Raw genomic sequence first — 17,265 nt, forward strand, 5'->3', positions numbered from 1 at the left:
TGACATTCCCGCGCTAGCGCACAGGAAATGCTTCCTCACAACAAGAAGGGAGGGGGAGGAAGAGCGGAGAGTGTCACAGTAAGAGGTAGAACACAGGTAGAAAGTGAAAGCAACATGGCGGAGAAGCGGCCGAGACACGGTTCAGAAGTGGATCCTACCACAAAGAAAAAGCCTGGACGTTCCGCTGTAGGTCTATTAGCAAAGAAGGAAAGTGACCGACGGAGAAGGCAAACAAGGATTTGTAATGGCGTCGCTTTTCCTCGGTGGAGAGCCCTGAAGGAAGAAAATGGGCTGAGGGCAGACACGGATGTTGCCTTGCTGCTGTTGGATAAGTAAGTGACTTGGTTTATAATTATATTATGAGTAGTATGTGTTGCTGTTACATGTACTGGACCTAGTACTTTATTATTTTCTTGGAAATGGTGCTATGAATGTAATGTAATGTTAGCAGCCTGGTGTTCGCCATGTTGTGTAGCATTGTGTACATGGTGTGAAGCGAGTGTTACTCTGTGTACACGGTGTGTGGCGACTGGCGAGTGTTACTCTGTGTACACGGTGTGTGGCGAGAGAAGTTACGCACTATAGCTTTAATGCAAGATGGAAGAGGAGGTAGAAAACAGGTATTATACAAAAGTAAAAAGGCAGGGAAAATGAGTGGAGAGGAAAGACAGGGAGGGACTGAAGGAAAAAAGGGCAAAAGAGAAGAAAGAAACATACATTTTCTAGGATATCCCCTGAACTAATTCTTATTTCTTTTATCTTACCTGTTATTTCTTTGAGCATTTATTTACTTTAGTCCTGATAATCCTATGCATGTATGTAAGAATGTACATATTATCTATATTACTGTCATATCTATTTAATTTTTTTTTTTGTTTGTTCTGCTTGTTTTAGTTATTTGAGATGTTGGGCATGTGGGGAGGGGTGGTAGGGATGTACAGTAGCTATTGTAAAGACCAACACTTCCTTGTATTCCTTTGTTTTCTATTAGAAGTAGCCCAACTGCTGTAAGGGACTATAATTTTGACAAATGAAGAGTATAAAACATTCTCGGCCCAAATATTGTGTACCATACAGATATGTACTTAAAGGGCAAACAGCCCCACCTAATCTCAAGTGGCTGAAATGAAGTAAAGTGTAGGGGTAAGTGATTTGAAGTTTTATGATAACAAGCATTTTTTAAGATTAAAACATGTATTTTTCACAAAAATGTTGCTGTTTTAGAAAACCACCTGTCACTGGTAAGCAACAGTTAGTTAGGAGGAGTTTAGGAGAAGAGCTACCTGGCATACAGGTCGATGGGCAGGTTGTCCATTCACTGAAGGGTGTCACAATGCAGTCTTTCTTGCAGGGAAGCAAACAGGGTCGGACAGTTTCTGGACGAGTAGAATCTGAACACCTAAACATACAAACAGTGGTCTTAAATTCTCTTCATTCCCCAGGGGATGAATGATGAACGTCCTGAGTCTTGACGCTAACAGGACAGTGCAGTGAAACAACTGCCCTGTCCTTGACATCACACATCTCCCCACAGAAAACATGATTGATCACATGTCCCCCCTGCCTGCTCGCTCAGGAAAAAGGCGGACAAATATAAAAAATTACGGTTTTCTCACACATTCAGCTGCCTCCCAAGGTACAAATATTGCTGTATGAGACGGGAAAATCCTCCCACTACTCAAGCACACAAAGTGCCTGTATTTTATGGTTAATAATATATTGTCGATTTGAAAGCCCAAGTATCTTAAAGCTGCACTAATAAAACTGTTTTATTTCAACAATGGATCGAATATGTGTAATGTGAAAGGTGTTGCTCGTGGTGACAAACCCACAGAGAATAATCACCCGGTTTTGTAGTCAGCCCAGTCACCAGAATGAAATGTTAGCACTGTGGGTTTTACAATTGATGGATTTGTTACATTTGTAGGTTCCTTTCATATAATGTAGTTCAGATTAGATGTAAGCCGTATGAGCTGAGTTTCATCTGGAGGTGGAGAGAGGCTCGTGGATGGGGTGGCATCTATAGGCAAGATGGCTGACAAGCAGCAGACAACAGCAGACCCCTGTTTGAGACCACAGGGTGTATAAGTAATGGACGTAGCCACTGTGACGTCACCCACTGGTTTGTGGACTGCTGTTTCGAAGCCTCAAATTGTCATTTTGGCCATCTTGTTTTTTGGAACAGGAAGTGACAGTATTGAGATGAGAGGATGGAGGTGTGGAGGAGTGAGGGGTGGATTTGACCCAAAGACTTTGGTGACACTTTGCAGACAGCCTGTCACTCAAGCGGCCCTTAACTATGCGTAACTTTGGGCCTTGATAACATGTAAACAGCTGAGTTACAGAGAACTTCACCTCCTGTATAGCTGTCAGGAATGTTGAAATTAGCCATAGAGACCAAAACTGTTTTTGTACCAGGCTATAAACATGTTTATTTCTACTATAAAGGTGGGCATTTCAACGTGGGAGTCCAATGGGCTTCTGGCCTCAAGTGGCCATTCGATGAACTGCAGTTTTTGGCACTTTTACATTGGCTTAATTTTTCAGCCTGGGAGGTTGCCACATGTTTGAGGCTAACATAGTGGCTATGTATGAAACATACCTATGTAAAATATCTGTGGTTTGCAGAAAAGTACAATGCCAACACTGGCGACTGGGTTGCTGTTGTTCCTTTAAGCTCTACAGAGAAAACTGTTTTGGATTTCTATCACACAACTCTATTCTCATAAACCTCCAATGCTTTCATCTAAAAAGCACTGACAAACCCACTTTACACGACCAGTCCATCACCACCGGACAGCAGACAAAGTTAGTGACTGGCTGGTGAAAAAAGAGAAGCATGTAAAAAGACAAACATTAGGAGTCGGTAGAGACCAAAGAAAAGCTCAATGAATCCAAAAGAATGCTCAAGTTAGTCCCCGTGGTCCAACTGTAGTCAAATGTATTTAGTCAGGATAAATCCCTTTAGATGTAGCCAATCATCTCTATTAAGGGGTCTGAAAACAAACACTAATCCAGCTGATATTTCTCAATTATCCATAAGTATTCCAACCAGCAAGTTCCCTTGACTGATGAAATTTGTCCATGCTTTATCCCTTTTCCTGAAAGAAGATTTGAGTTAGAGTTGATGCAAGGTAAATGTTTATGAATTACCTTTTGAAAGCTTTCAGGGGACATGTTTATTGACCATCTTCCTGCATTCTGAGTAGGAAAAAAATCCCAAGTGCTTTAAAAGTCAAGTATTAATCGGAATCTCTCCTAATTAACGTATCCACTGGATTCCTCCAGTAATTCATTTGCTAACATATATTAACTCCATAAGGTGATGTTGGTGTTGTGTTTTCTGTTTGTTCCACTTCCCCTTAGGTTGCCAAAAATAATCAATTAATGCAGCCTTGGGCAATGCTTACATACATTACTAATCAATAACAATATTCAACAGATAAATACTTAGAGCACTTGTGTTTGTGGTAGATATGAATACATGGAATGCATTGCAGCTGCCAGGTTTGTTACCAGGACTGTGTAGCAAAAGAAAGGGGAAATCAGGTGAGTCGTTTATCTCCCCATATACATGTGTAGAGCAGCCACAAAAGTCTTGTGTTGCCACCGAGGAGACAGAGTGTTCTAGGAGGAAAAATCAATCAAAGTCCACAGCATGGCTGCTAATTAAACCTGAGAAAAGTGAGGATATGCAAACTGTTTACCAATGAATCATTCCTGCCACGCCAAGGACACCATTACCAGGTTTTAAAGTGAACTTCACTTTTACGAATTTCTTTGTGTTAAGATGAAAACTAATCGTGTATTTCCTCTGTATTAAGGTTGCTACATGTCTTGTGTAACATATCTGTAATGGAGCCTTTGGCTGTTGTATTTTGCGTGTCGTGCAACCTTGAAGTGGTGTGGATTAATGCAGCTATGTAAAATCAAATAAATCATAAGCTTTGATGTCTTCATCAACAGGCAGCCAACTCCCCCCCAACCCCAACCCCATCACACAAACACAAACACATACACAGACACACACATAGACATCCCAATTTCATTTCAGAGTGAGTGACTTCCTTTGCCCCACAACCAGATCCAGGTCTCACTAGAGACCCAGCATGGTGCCACATCCTACTGACTGCAAAAAGCCAGCACGCACAGAAATGAGATCAAAGTATGCCAAAGCATAAGGAGGCAAGATACATAAAACCCATCCTTCCCCAGCTTTATCCCTCCTCTTCTCTCTCCCTCTTTGCAGTCATGCATGCCAGAGGGCATGGCAACGCAGCAGAGCAGCTGGGGGAATATTGTGTAGTATGCCCAGAATGAGGGGATCAGACTTATAGTCAAGGCGTTTGACTGTGACATGGCTGGGAACATACATGTCTCTCAAACATTGCCGATTGTTTTAATTGCAAGCAAATGCTTTCATCATTTTCATGTAATGCCTAGTTAGTTATATACTTAATATTTCATGCTAAATATTCATATTTAAAATGAAGTGAGCGTTTATTTGAATATTTTTGTTACAGCCAAGCACAAAATGGTGTGCTCTGTCTACCCTGATAACTTTTTCCTCATTCCCAGGGCATCAAATACGGCAGCTTGGTCAGTGGCCATCAGCATCTGATTCTGACGCACAAGGCACCCTTTACTGTCTGTATGGTGCTCAGATCTAACTCCAATGTTAACCCATCTGCGGCAATGATTATAAAGGGCAAACAGACACAGGACTTTCACCCAGGTGAGTGTTGTTGGTTTCGTTAGCGTACTTTAATTATGTAACAAACATAGTTAATTCAGGCCAAACCACGACCTTTTTCTGAACTTAAACAAGTAGTTTTGTTGCGTAAACCTAGGGCTGGGCGATAAATCCATTTTATCGATTAATTCGAATTTGTAGTTTAGGCCGATTTGTTTTAATGAAAATCGAGTTTCTATTTAAAATCCGCCACCGCCGCTCCACGCTGGGCTCCCGTAGTTCAGAGTGGGCTCACCCCTCCTCCCGCGTGCTTAATACACAAACAACATGGCAGCGAGCGGGGAATAACTTGTTTGCAAGAAAGGGAACGAGTTCTTCAGCGCTTTTCTGTGCACACCTGTGTCTGTGTCTGTGTGCTCACCTGTGTGTGTGCGCATCAGGGCCGAACTCTGCCGTGTGCGACACAGAGAGCAGAGGAGGATTTTAGACGCGCACCGCACAGGGACATAAATGACATGCCGTTGTGTAAATAAGATAAATAAGTGTTAGCAACGCCAAGCTGGCAGACCCCTGAACCGTAGTAAAGGGACCTCCGAAGACCATTAGCTCCTTTAGCTTGTGTTAGCTCATTGTGGCAACAACACATAAACAACAGGACTTAGGTACGTTAAAGAACGGCACTTTATTTTCAGCACTGCAGGGATGATGCACAGCCTCTCTCATCAGTGTCTGACTTTTACATAGAGGGAAATAACTCAAAAACAGCACGCAGAACTGCGTAGGCTTCTTCACTGTGGCTGCTCGATGTAAACAACATAGCACATGCCTCACTTTCTTCCTGGGGCGCATCCATCTGATGTCACACACCACACCTGGCGCACTAATGTCTCATACCTCTTACATCAACTACACACATACACAGCTCCACACACACACACACACACGCACACGCACACGCACACACACACACAAGCCACACACATCAGGCTCAGCCTGTAACATAAGGCTATTTAGTTTGTTTAATAAAAGGACAGGATATAGACCTGTTCTGTAGGAAAGGTAACCTTAAATGACTTCTGTTGTGATCCAATATAATGGTAGGGGAAACACTGCTGTATGATAAGAAAGGGGTCCGGTGGAAAGCGATCACAGATGCAGTCGCCATGTATATTGCAAGAGATATGGTGCCCATATATAGGCTACCGTGGAAAAGCTGGGGTTTATTCACATGCTGAAAGTTTTGGACCCCAGGTATGTGCTACCAGGCCGCGATTTTTTTTTTTAACTAGGAGGGGAAAAAATCAATTTAAATCGTGAATCGGATTTTTTGTGAAAAAAATCGGATATTTTTTTTAGGCCATATCGCCCAGCCCTATGTAAACCCAAAGTAGTTTTGGTTATTTTAAAAAGACACCCTGCAGGTCATGAGCGGAAATGTCATGCCGTGCCAGTCCATAAGTGATGCTACATGGGTACCTAGAACGTCATAGTTTGAAGTGTAGGGCCACTAACCAAGCCGCCATATTTGACGAGTTGAGAGTGAGAACATGTTGACTCTGACCATAGTTAATGACAATATGTCTTCTAAAATAAGTAAAAACTGAATTATATTGTTTATAGATAATGTTTTTTTTGGCATTTTAAGTTTTATGGATGTTGATGTTATTATAAAGATTTGTCTTTACAGAATGTTACTATGAAACCAGATCATTTGGTACCTGTATGCTGCAGTAAATGATGTTAAAAGTTACTCTTTTTTACCACTGCTTTAGTTTATTTCATCTTTAGTATGTGACAAAGGGGAGCGGAAATTAAACTCAAAATCAATCTAACGTGAGGTCTAAGGGCTCTTTACTAATACCAAGAAAGACCAATAACCTTTCATTGAGCCGGTGCGCACCACAGAGATTACTGGTAAGTATCAAATGCTTAGATGTTTGCTGAATGAAGTGACCCTTCTCAAGTAGCACAACACCAGATTTATTCAGGGGGCATCTGCTCCTTCAGATAGGAATGGCTTAGAAATATTAAGGACATTCCTGTATTTCAAACATATTCTAAGATAAGCAAAGGCTGAAGTGAAGGAAATGGCAGAGTCTGAACTCTCCTGCGTAGCCCTGCTCTGTCCTTTTTCAGCCTCGGAAGCATGCTACTGTGTATTTGTCCTCTGGACATTAATCTTATCAGGCTTGAGAAGTTATGCCAGATCCATGCTGTTCAATATGGACACAGTCATGTCTTACATACTGCGCATTATGGAGGTACAGTGGGAAGGCCTAGTAACTTGTTACTGACAGTAAAAACCAGTGGACTAGCTGTTCCATTAAATGAAAACTCTGCAGTTATACAGTACATGAATAGCAAAGAAGTGATTGACTTAACAGCATACTGTACAGGCGAGATCTGTTGGTGGAGCAGAAATGACAGCTTTCATTAAAGCCTCTGTGGTGGGAGATGGAACGTTCATAAGAAAAAAGCCTCTCCATAATCCACTTTATGGCCCTGTCAATAATATATCGAGCTAAAGAAGGGCAAACTTTGTGAATTATTTATAAATCTATCGTCCTGGTGTGGGCTATAACATCATTACAGTGACAGCACAAAAGCCCTTAGCAGTGTTTGATACTGTATTGCTGAAAGAGGAGTAGATAATGGTGAAGCATAAGCGAAATGAATCTCAGGTTCACAGAGGAAAAAAGAAACCTAAACACAGGCAGAAAGCACAAAAGAAGAGCTTAGTGTACAAAACTCTGGGGATATAATTTCCCAGTGCATCAAATCCTCTGGGTCATTTGTCAGTAAGTAAAAGCATACACAATATATCTTCAAGTAAAACACTTTTGGAATCTTTAATCAGAAGCGATTTCTCTGTAAGAAAAACACGATCACCTCCTCCCCCAGATTTTACAAAGCTCTTTCACTCCTCACTTATAATTTACCATTCGTTTCTCTCGGGACCCATTTTCTAGTATCTAAAACTGAGCAGTGTAGCAGTGTTAGACGGGGACGGAAGAAGAAAATATTCTGTTAGAAAGTGCCATTCTTATACTGGCATAATGAGTCAAGAATAGACTTTTTTGGTTTGCATATAATTCTTCTTTTTTTTTAAGATATTTTTTTGGGCATTTTTAAGCCTTTATTTGATAGGACAGACAAGTGTGAGGGGGGGAGAGAGAGGGGGAGTGACATGCAGCAAAGGACCACAGGCTGGAGTTGAACCCGGGACGCTGTGGCAACAGCCTTGTACATGGGGCGCCTGCTCTACCACTAAGCCACTGATGCCCCTGCATATACTTCTTGTTATTAACTATAGTCAGAGGAGCTAAAACACTGATTGTTGGGGGGTGGAAACAACATACTCACTCCCTTTCTTTATAAACAAATGTCATATTACTTGAGTGAAAACATAGCTTGGTTTTCTTTTGGTGCAAAAAGACTTGCTGCTGCTACTTTTACTACGCCTGTAATTAACTATGGTGATATTTTATATATACATGCATCTACCCAAGCCTACACTTAATTACCGGCATGTCCTTATTTATGAAGCAATTCTTAACTTGCTTCCTTCCTATCTATGTAGCCTTATCTATTTGAAAAATTGCTCGAAGCTACCATCTACGCTCTGTGACATATTTGCGAAGCCTGCTTTTGCTATCTGTTCCCAAAGTTCGTCTTGAAATAGGAAAAGGGGCTTTCAGGTATGCTGCCCCTGCAGCTTGGAATCTGCTGCAGACTGTTTTGAGTTTTGGGGAGCTGCTCTCTCAAGTGTTTTCAAAAGTAGACTGAAGGAGTTGGAAGACGGTGCATCAGGTTGTACATGCTTTGACTGAATATCTGCCTCTTGATCTGATTTGTTAGTATGCTGTGATTCCTTAGGTGACATGTTGTTTTTCTGCTACTTTGTTTGACATGCTGCTATCTGTCTTGGACACTATTGTAAAGGAGATTTTTAACCTCAATGAGGCTTTACCTGGTTAAATAAATAAAAAACACACCAGTGGACATTTGAAAAACACTTGCTTGGTGCATATTAGGTTCATGTGAGTGACATCTGACTCACACTAGTCAAAGGTAAACAGGAAACAGGAAGGAGGCAACATATTAATTCACCTCCAGACTCTGAAAAACATGCCAGCTTAAACATTGTTGCTCTAAAAAAACATTGAGTGTCTTAACATTTCTAAATGCAAAATCCCAATACTAAATTTAAAATGCTTATTTCATTATTACTTTGACATATACACAGAGGCACCTGGTCAGAGAGCATACCTTTTACTTATGACAGGTCCAACGTTCATCTTTATGCAGCTGACTTTGCGGATCTGAACACCCATGGCACAGGTAGGGGTCCCATTCCAGAAGCCAGTTCCATTTAAATCCAGGGAGGCATCCTCAATACAGGGGCCCCAGGCTGAGGCCTCCCAATAGAACGTCATACAAGGGTGGTCGTTGCAGACTCTCCACTCCTCCAGGGCTGGAGCTGCCGGACACTCCTTCCCTTCTGGCCACAAACACACAGGAAAGAACCACAGATTCAAAGACAGGAAGGCTACTGTATAACTCTACAAACCTGGCATTCTGAAATAGACACTCTAAAATTACATATGATTTGCAGAGAATCTAAATTACATTTTCACCGAAAGTTACAAGCTGTGGTTAGTTGTTGGAAGTCAAATGCTAACACCATCATTGACCGCTGGCTGCTTAGTGACAAAACAAATGTTTGTTCGGGTTGGCTGAGCAGACACTTTACAAGTTACAACTTGTAGAAGTTTCAATTACAAATGAAAAGTCACAGAAAGGTCACAGTGACAGAATTCCGAGGCCAATTCAAACACTGTCCACAGCCAAGCTGCAACAGTCTTTTCCCAGCCTCGGCTCCCTGTATCCTGGCTGTTAAACACTGAATCTTATTTGGACACACACTGTACAGTTCTATATTCAACCTCAATTACAAGAGAACACTGAAAGCAAGAAATCTGTGTTATTACTCCAAACAGTAACATTAATTATTAAATATAATTAATTTTAAAGTGACATTTTTCCTCTGCGTTTGCAAACAAACAACACTGCCACTTCAGTGCAATCATTCTGAAGCTAACACCCACATATAGAGTGCATGTAAGTGCAAATGGGTGCTAAAAATGTGCATATCATTACTATGGAAGGAATTAATTGTAATCATTAGTGTTTTTAAAGTGTCACCTTTCAATTTAATGATATAGCAGCCTGATTGTCTTGAGCTATTTTTCCGGTTTGTGTATTTTAATCCTAAAAATAAACATTTATGTGTCAAACATTAAGGGTGAGCTAAGATTTGACAGTATACTCGATGTGTACTGGGACAACTTTGGGCAATGCATGATCTGTCCAATCTACATGGAGGTTCAACAAGGGACAGCACTCTAAGTTGGATCATAGGTGTCATGAGGAGTAGTAACTGCAGTAAGCAAAGCAAACTGTGACTCACAGAAGATCAGGATGAGTTTGTCACTGAATCACAACCAAATAAACACCTGCGCCTTCCAGTCTGTTTGGCATTCTCCAGCTCTTCCATACTGTCACACTACATGTAGACATATGAACACAAACACACACACAGATACACAGACACACACACTCCCAGCACCTCTGCCAGCAAGCCGATGGCCAGAAACATGATAATAAACAACACAGTGAGGAACCTGGCTTAAACTGTGAGATTCTTTCATCAGCTGTTATTGCAGATATGCGTTTGGTTACAGGGATTAATGGGGAGTAGCTGGCTGCCAACACTCCGCTGTCTGACTTGAGAGCACAATGCTTGGAGTACACAGAAAATTACTGGCCAGAGAAAGCGCCCTTGATAATGGATGGTCAACTCAAACCTCAAATGTTTACGAGATGAAAAATGTCTAAATAAAACTGTGAAATGTGGAGAAATAACAGCCAAAGTAATCCCACAGGGTTGGTGAAGCACTTCGATAAAGACTTTGGCTCACTCAACGTTTATTTTCTGTTTGCCGAGTTGAACTTTGAGTTAGTTTGCGAGTTTTTTAGGTTTGATTCTCAGTGACAATATCAATATCCTATATCCTGCAATATATATATACTGTGCCACAGCAGTTTTTGTAAAGATATTCTGAATAAAAAGAGTACTCCAGCAATTTAGCGTTGCACTCCTGCCTAAATCTGATGCCTACATTACCCATAATGCAATTGGCCAAAAGCAATTCTGTTGGAGATTCAGGTATGTTATGCTTGTAGCCACTAATCTAGCCTCAAGCCAAATCATTTGATGCAGTTTTTCAGATTTCTTGCAGCTCCTTCTGGAGCCACAAAAGGCTTTATGCAACTTTTTTTTTTTATAAATACAGTAGTGCTCCCCAAGACCTTTGACATGTACAATCGATGGAGCTCCCCTGAAATGATATAGTTTTTTAGAAATTAGCATCGTTAACCAGATTTCTCCGCACTCTGTTTTGTCACCCAACAATATTACTGTACTGTAAATATAGCGCAGTTTATCACTGTCCTCCTTAAGCTCCTGTCTTCTTCCCTTGTATATATATTTCTGTACTGGTACATTTAGTATTTAGTTGATACCCTGTATGTGACAAAACTTTAATGACAGCTATTATCTAAAGTGTTTCCAATACTGCTACCTACAAAAAGTCATACCTCATCACCAGTGAAAAATAAGACATCCCAGTTGTTGCATTTTGTTTGACTTAAAACTGATATCTGCACAGCGAGCCACAGTTCTGCACAAAAACAGCCCAACAACAAAGATTTATAAACACCAAGCGGAAAAAGACTCCAAGGAGTCAGAGGGGACGTTGTATTACCTTTTCCTGGGATGGCCAGCACAGTGCGGGTGCGGCTCTGTCGGCCCTCTGCTGTCTTGGTGGCGCAGCTGTGTGAGCAGGGTGACCAGGAAGACCAGGGGCTTATGACGCAGTCTGCGGGACAAGCCACCTCGCAGGCCACTTCTGTGGGGGGAGGGTTGTCTACACAGTGGGTACTGGGCACATCGTCCCCTGAGGAAGGCAAGTTAAGATCAGAAGATGGAAATGAAGGCATCATCTTAGCTTTAAAAGTTTAAATCGTATGCAACTGGACTTTGATTTTGTCTAGAAGACGTTTCGCCTCTTATCCAAGCGGCTTCATGAAGTATTGTCTTATGAGGGTGGTGGGTGTACACCTCCACAGAGGTTAAAAACCTGAGACTTACTCCACTGTTTGTCAGACTAGTGAGGACTAGTCAGACCGATGCGTTGAGAACTGATGAAGCCGCTTGGATAAGAGGCGAAACGTCTTCTAGACAAAATCAAAGTCCAGTTGCCTACAATTTAATTGTTGCCAAAATGGAATTGACCTGGATAAATGAGAATATCCACAGACTTTAAAAGTTTAGTATAAATTACAGTGAGACCCATTACACTGCATGTATCTTGAACTGCTCAGACAGCAAGCAGAAAGGGCTTCAAATCCCAATGCATGAAACCACAAGTGTGTGAGAAGAAAAGACAAAGTATAACATGCATCTGGATTGATCAGATTAATTTACAGGGCAGGCCTTACCTAAAAATGCACATAAAAATACACCAAAGACAGATCGATTGTGATCAAAATACACAAACCGCATTGAGGGGTGAGCGTTTTATTCTGATCACATCGAAAGTAAGTATAAATGCAATTTACATAGAGTACAACTTCTTTGACATGCTCTGTTTGTTTAGTGCTGCAGTTGTTTACTGTTTTCTGTAAGGCCTGTGTTTTCACTCAAGGGTAAAGAGGGATGTGTGCTCCTGATGAGGTGTGCAGTTATAACATGGAAATAGATAATGATGGGATTTCATTGTTGACACTGTAGACACATGTTGATGGCAGGTACACACAATCAGGCTAAATCTAGATACAATCTGAATATGAACACATGGTAATAAGGTGTCCAAGAGGCTTCTCTCACTGAAAACAGTAAAAAGTGTGTATTTTTGAATTCCTAAAGTCCATCCTTTTTATATTGGCAAAGTTTGCAAAATGCAAAACATTTTTTAACCTTCGGGGAAACAAATTTTCTTTCACTCACACCTAACTTAAGTGGGCATCCTTCTCAAGTCAGTGTTAGAATAAAATCTGTCAAACACAAATAGAATTTCATTTTATCTAAAGAAAATTATAAGGCCACCCCATTGGTATTCTGAGCTAGTTTTAAATGCTATCCTTCACCCTTCATCTTGCAGTCATGTTATGAAATATTTATCACAGCTCCTAGTTCACTCTTCTTTCTACAGCTACAGGAAAGATGGAGCCTTTTTCTCTTTACTGTACTTCCATGATAATGACTTTCTTATTGTGTGATTAAACACTGAAATTACAGAAAAATATTCTCACATGAATGTTAATGACTGAATAATAAATAAATTTATATAATTAATAGCCTTGGTTAAAAAAAGAAAAAAAGTACTTTTTGCTGGACCCCGGGTGCCATAGATTTCTCTGAGGTCTCTCTGTCCAAGGTCCAATCGAAATATCAATTTCAGAAACAGGAATGCCATCCTGATATCAAAACAATGCCAGCAGCAGCCGAAGCATTGTTTTCTGATATGAACTCACACACAGCAGTATCATTAACTTGGATGAACTCTGCCACTACATCATGGAATATGGTTTAACAATAACAACCCCGGGGCAGATTTGTCATCAATTTGTCTATTTTTTTCTTCTCTCCCCCAAGTGAATACCCTTGATGCAGAGGAGGGCAGAGGAGAGAGCAAACATAGGTATCGCCTCATCAGATAGATGTAAGAAACCCCTTGGGGAGTTTGAGAACCTTTCGCCTATTAGGTTGAAGAATCAGAGATCTCCAGCCATCAGACTAGCTGGTGTGTGTACAGCAGGAGATGTTATTCTGCTGGAAGATATGGTTAAATCCCACAAGCTACTGTATGGAATGCATTATTCCTTTTATTAGTGAAGACACAAGTGGACGTACAATGGAGAGGTTTGCAGTTGAAGTTGACAAACAAAACACAATTCTCCAGCATTTGCTGTAAGTTCTTCACCCTCAGCCAGAAAGCACATAGTTGATGATGGAATTAGTATTATAAAGTACAATAAAATTGCACTGAAGGAAAAAGAAAATTACTCCTCGGTGACCAGGAATAATTCCTATTATTCTATATTTCAAACTACACCAGCTGAGTAAAGATCTGAAGGCTGCAACACTTGAATACTGGAGGCACTGTACTGATGCTTTACATAATTGTTTTGAACTGGCAGTGGGATTTTAAGCTGTGAGGAATATATTGTCTTGGCTCAGCATGGCTCCCACCCAGGTAATTATTCCAGGCATCCATGCTTTATACAAAGTGAGCATAAAATGAAACACAGTACGCACCATAGATTCTGTAAATCCACCTCTCTGACCCACATTCACAGGGACAGACAAGAGTACTGTATCTTTACCATCTCTATCACTTCAACAGTTGTGGAGATAAGGGACCTATTTTACACTTGGACTGCAAAATGGACAATGAGATACAGCAAGACATTGTTTAAAAACTTTAAATGGGAACTGGAAAGTAGAAAGTTTTATCTTAAGTTAAGGGAGGATTTATTACTTGTATTACTTCTACAGGAATGGCTGGAGGATTTTGTTCAGAGAAAAGCTATTGTTTTCAGGTGGAGGACATCCCAAAATAGTTTTTTTAGCCTTGCCTGCAATGCCAAATTGATAAAAGAAATATTTATAGCACTCTTTCAACAATGGCACTGCACGGTGAAAATCCCTCAAAAAGTAAAGTTTGGAAAGGTAACATTTCCTTGTGTTTACAACATTACATATTCTAACTGTCCAATCGATGCCATTCCAAAACAATGTGTTGTGGCCCTGAGGTGCAAAGCAAAACACAAAACAGGAAACACAATAACATTTTATAAAATCCATTAACAGTGGGCAGAAATCTAAATACTATAATAATAAAACAAATCAGAGAGCCAAAAACAACTCTGAAAAAAAAACACTACGGAAACATACAGTAATAAATCAGAGAACGCAAAAACCTTTCTATAAAACACAATGACACTTCAGTACACTGGACAACGGCATATCTAAAGCTATGGGCATTTGTGCTTTGCTCCTTGTGGCTACTGTACATTATCTGTATAATTCAGGAAACAGAAACAGTTTTAATACTATGCTATGAGTTAAAAGAATCATATTGATCTTTTCCAACCACTATTCACTACATGAGCTCAAAATTAAATTCCTGTTTTAATTGTTTTTAATCAATACTGTGCATACAGTATAAAAAGATACCATGATTGCTTAGTTTTCTTTCATCCACTTGGGCACACATGGTCAGTTGTTACCTGCTACATAATAATAATAGGCTATATAGTTTCTGCAAATTGCCAGGCGAAGCACAGAAACTGGCCAAACTCTCACACAATAGAACACAAACTGCAGTGACAGAGGCTGTCAAAACACAAACAGGCCCCTGTGTTCAGTTAACCTATAGTCACACTTACTAAGGCAAAATATATGAGGCTATTTCAACACAGTTGCAATTACAACCTTAGGCTTCACATTAAACAAATGTTCAGAAGAATATGCAAGTATCTAATGCCATGTGAAACATAGCAGGTTTCCTTCTGCTCTAGGGCATATTTTAAGAATTGTTTAGATGTATTATTGCCAACAGTAGAAAAATCAGTAATTATTAAACAATCGTTCTGCTTGAAAACCACAAAGGACTAATGAATATGTTAGCAAACAATACGAACAAAAGACTCGCAAAGCTTTGCCTGGAAACACTGCCTAAAGAAAAAATGGTATGATAACATGAATCCAAATACACAACTTGTGTATGTGTGTATATGTGTGAGTGTATATATGGGAGACTTCGTGTGGGGGCGGGGGACTCTGCAAATAGATGGCTGCCCTAGGGGTCCTTTTGCATTATTAATACAGGGATCTGTAGTTGGGGCTCTTACTCAGATATAATACCACTGCCTCCTGCATGCAATTTCAACATGATTTCTATTCTGCTCGCCCACCCACCAATTAATCTTCTTCATTGTTATTATTCAGGTAGATGTAGAAAAAAGACGAGAAGTCCTCGCCTTTGCTTAAAAGTTAATAATCACATCCACTCTGTGCGGGCAGCTTTTAAGACAAAGCTGGTGGGCAAAAGCAACAAGGCAAATTGTATAAAATCACTGTGAACATTAAAGTTGGCTATGACAAACTACCCTGGGTCACTAATTAATGTTTGTGCTGTATTTGCCTGTCAATCATGTAACTTTAGAATTCCATTATATATGACAGTCTCACAGTTGAGTGTAGGGCTGCTTTCCTGACTTCATCATTGCCTGAATATTATTGACCAGTCAGAAAGAGAGATTCAGACTGATGGTAGCCGCACTGCTGAGGTATTGTTGGTGAGTTCAGACGTATCAGTAAGGTTAGCATGCATCTATAAGAGGTTAAACCTGTCATGTCAGCTGTCACTCACAGGTGCACCCAGTATGTTTGAGTCATCATGCCCTGTGGTTGGTAGTTAGTGCTGGAAATGGGACTGACTACTCTGGTGTGAATGGTTGCTGTGCAGTGACTGGGAGCTGTGGGAGCTGTCAAAACAACTTTACTACGCCTGGGGCAAAAAGCCAGTGGGTTAGGCTAACACAGCACTTACTTTGCCGTAGTTTACAGCCCAATGAAGTCATAGCAAAATACAATAAGCGCCCATTAGCCTCACTGTGTGAGACACCATATTATTTTAATTCAAATTGCAACAATTCCCAGAGAATTTCCTTCCAGCACAAAAGTGCATGTAAGGTAACTCCTTATTCACATAGCTAACATGGACATGGGGACGATAAGTGTGTTTTTCAAAGTTGTGGATAGCATGGTTGAAAGTGTGAAAGCTTTAGTCTGTCCGTGAATGCCACATGAGGAGACAGGAGGGGCCATTTTAATTGGATATAACAACCTAACTCTCTCTGCTGTCACCTAACACCTGCTTTATGTCAGTCATAACCCGGTCAAGTTAACAGACCAAAATGAATGCATATGTGACACTCAGAGCTTCCCATAGCAAATGCAGCAGCATTTTACACAATGGCAGTTCTTTTTCTTCACTAAAATACTGCAGGGTTATTATTTCGAAAATCTTTTTGTGAAGCAATGAACCAATGTGAGGGAAAAATTGACAATAGTCTGTAGAGTAGGGAGCAATATCAGATAGTTTATATATCACTGGAATGTACATATTACCATGGATTGCATATGTTTAGCAAAAACTAGATGAATGTGGCTTTTCATACCTTTGGCTGGATCAGAGGCATGATGACATCTAAAAGCTGAAGCTAGTAAAGCAGTGGTTAAAAGGTCAGTTCCTACAGAAGCAGCACAACAAGCTTCATCATGTGACTAGTATTGTGAATTTAAAGAGGACTTTAAATTTGAGAAGCATCTACTTTGTGAAAATAGGAGGGTTGCCCAGTCTGTTTTCTAATAGCAGAATTCCTAAAATAATGGGAAGACAGAAAATGTTTGGAAAAGACTAAAAGGTTTTGTAATTTAT

General features: G+C 40.4%; 1 protein-coding gene across 2 annotated transcripts in view; it reads right to left on the minus strand.

Annotated features, from left to right (window-relative positions):
* thsd7ba (thrombospondin, type I, domain containing 7Ba) overlaps positions 1–17,265 on the minus strand; it is a 261,412-nt gene that overhangs the window by 73,745 nt on the left and 170,402 nt on the right. For both annotated transcript variants that reach the window (XM_049594673.1, XM_049594672.1), the window contains 3 exons: positions 11,521–11,712; positions 8,963–9,194; positions 1,284–1,399 (listed from right to left, as the gene is read on the minus strand). In XM_049594673.1, the coding sequence (XP_049450630.1) occupies positions 1,284–1,399; positions 8,963–9,194; positions 11,521–11,712 (540 nt within the window). The remainder of the gene's footprint in view (positions 1–1,283; positions 1,400–8,962; positions 9,195–11,520; positions 11,713–17,265) is intronic.

The sequence above is a fragment of the Epinephelus fuscoguttatus genome, linkage group LG13 (genome assembly GCF_011397635.1).
Source record: "Epinephelus fuscoguttatus linkage group LG13, E.fuscoguttatus.final_Chr_v1".
Classification (NCBI taxonomy): Eukaryota; Metazoa; Chordata; class Actinopteri; order Perciformes; family Serranidae; genus Epinephelus; species Epinephelus fuscoguttatus.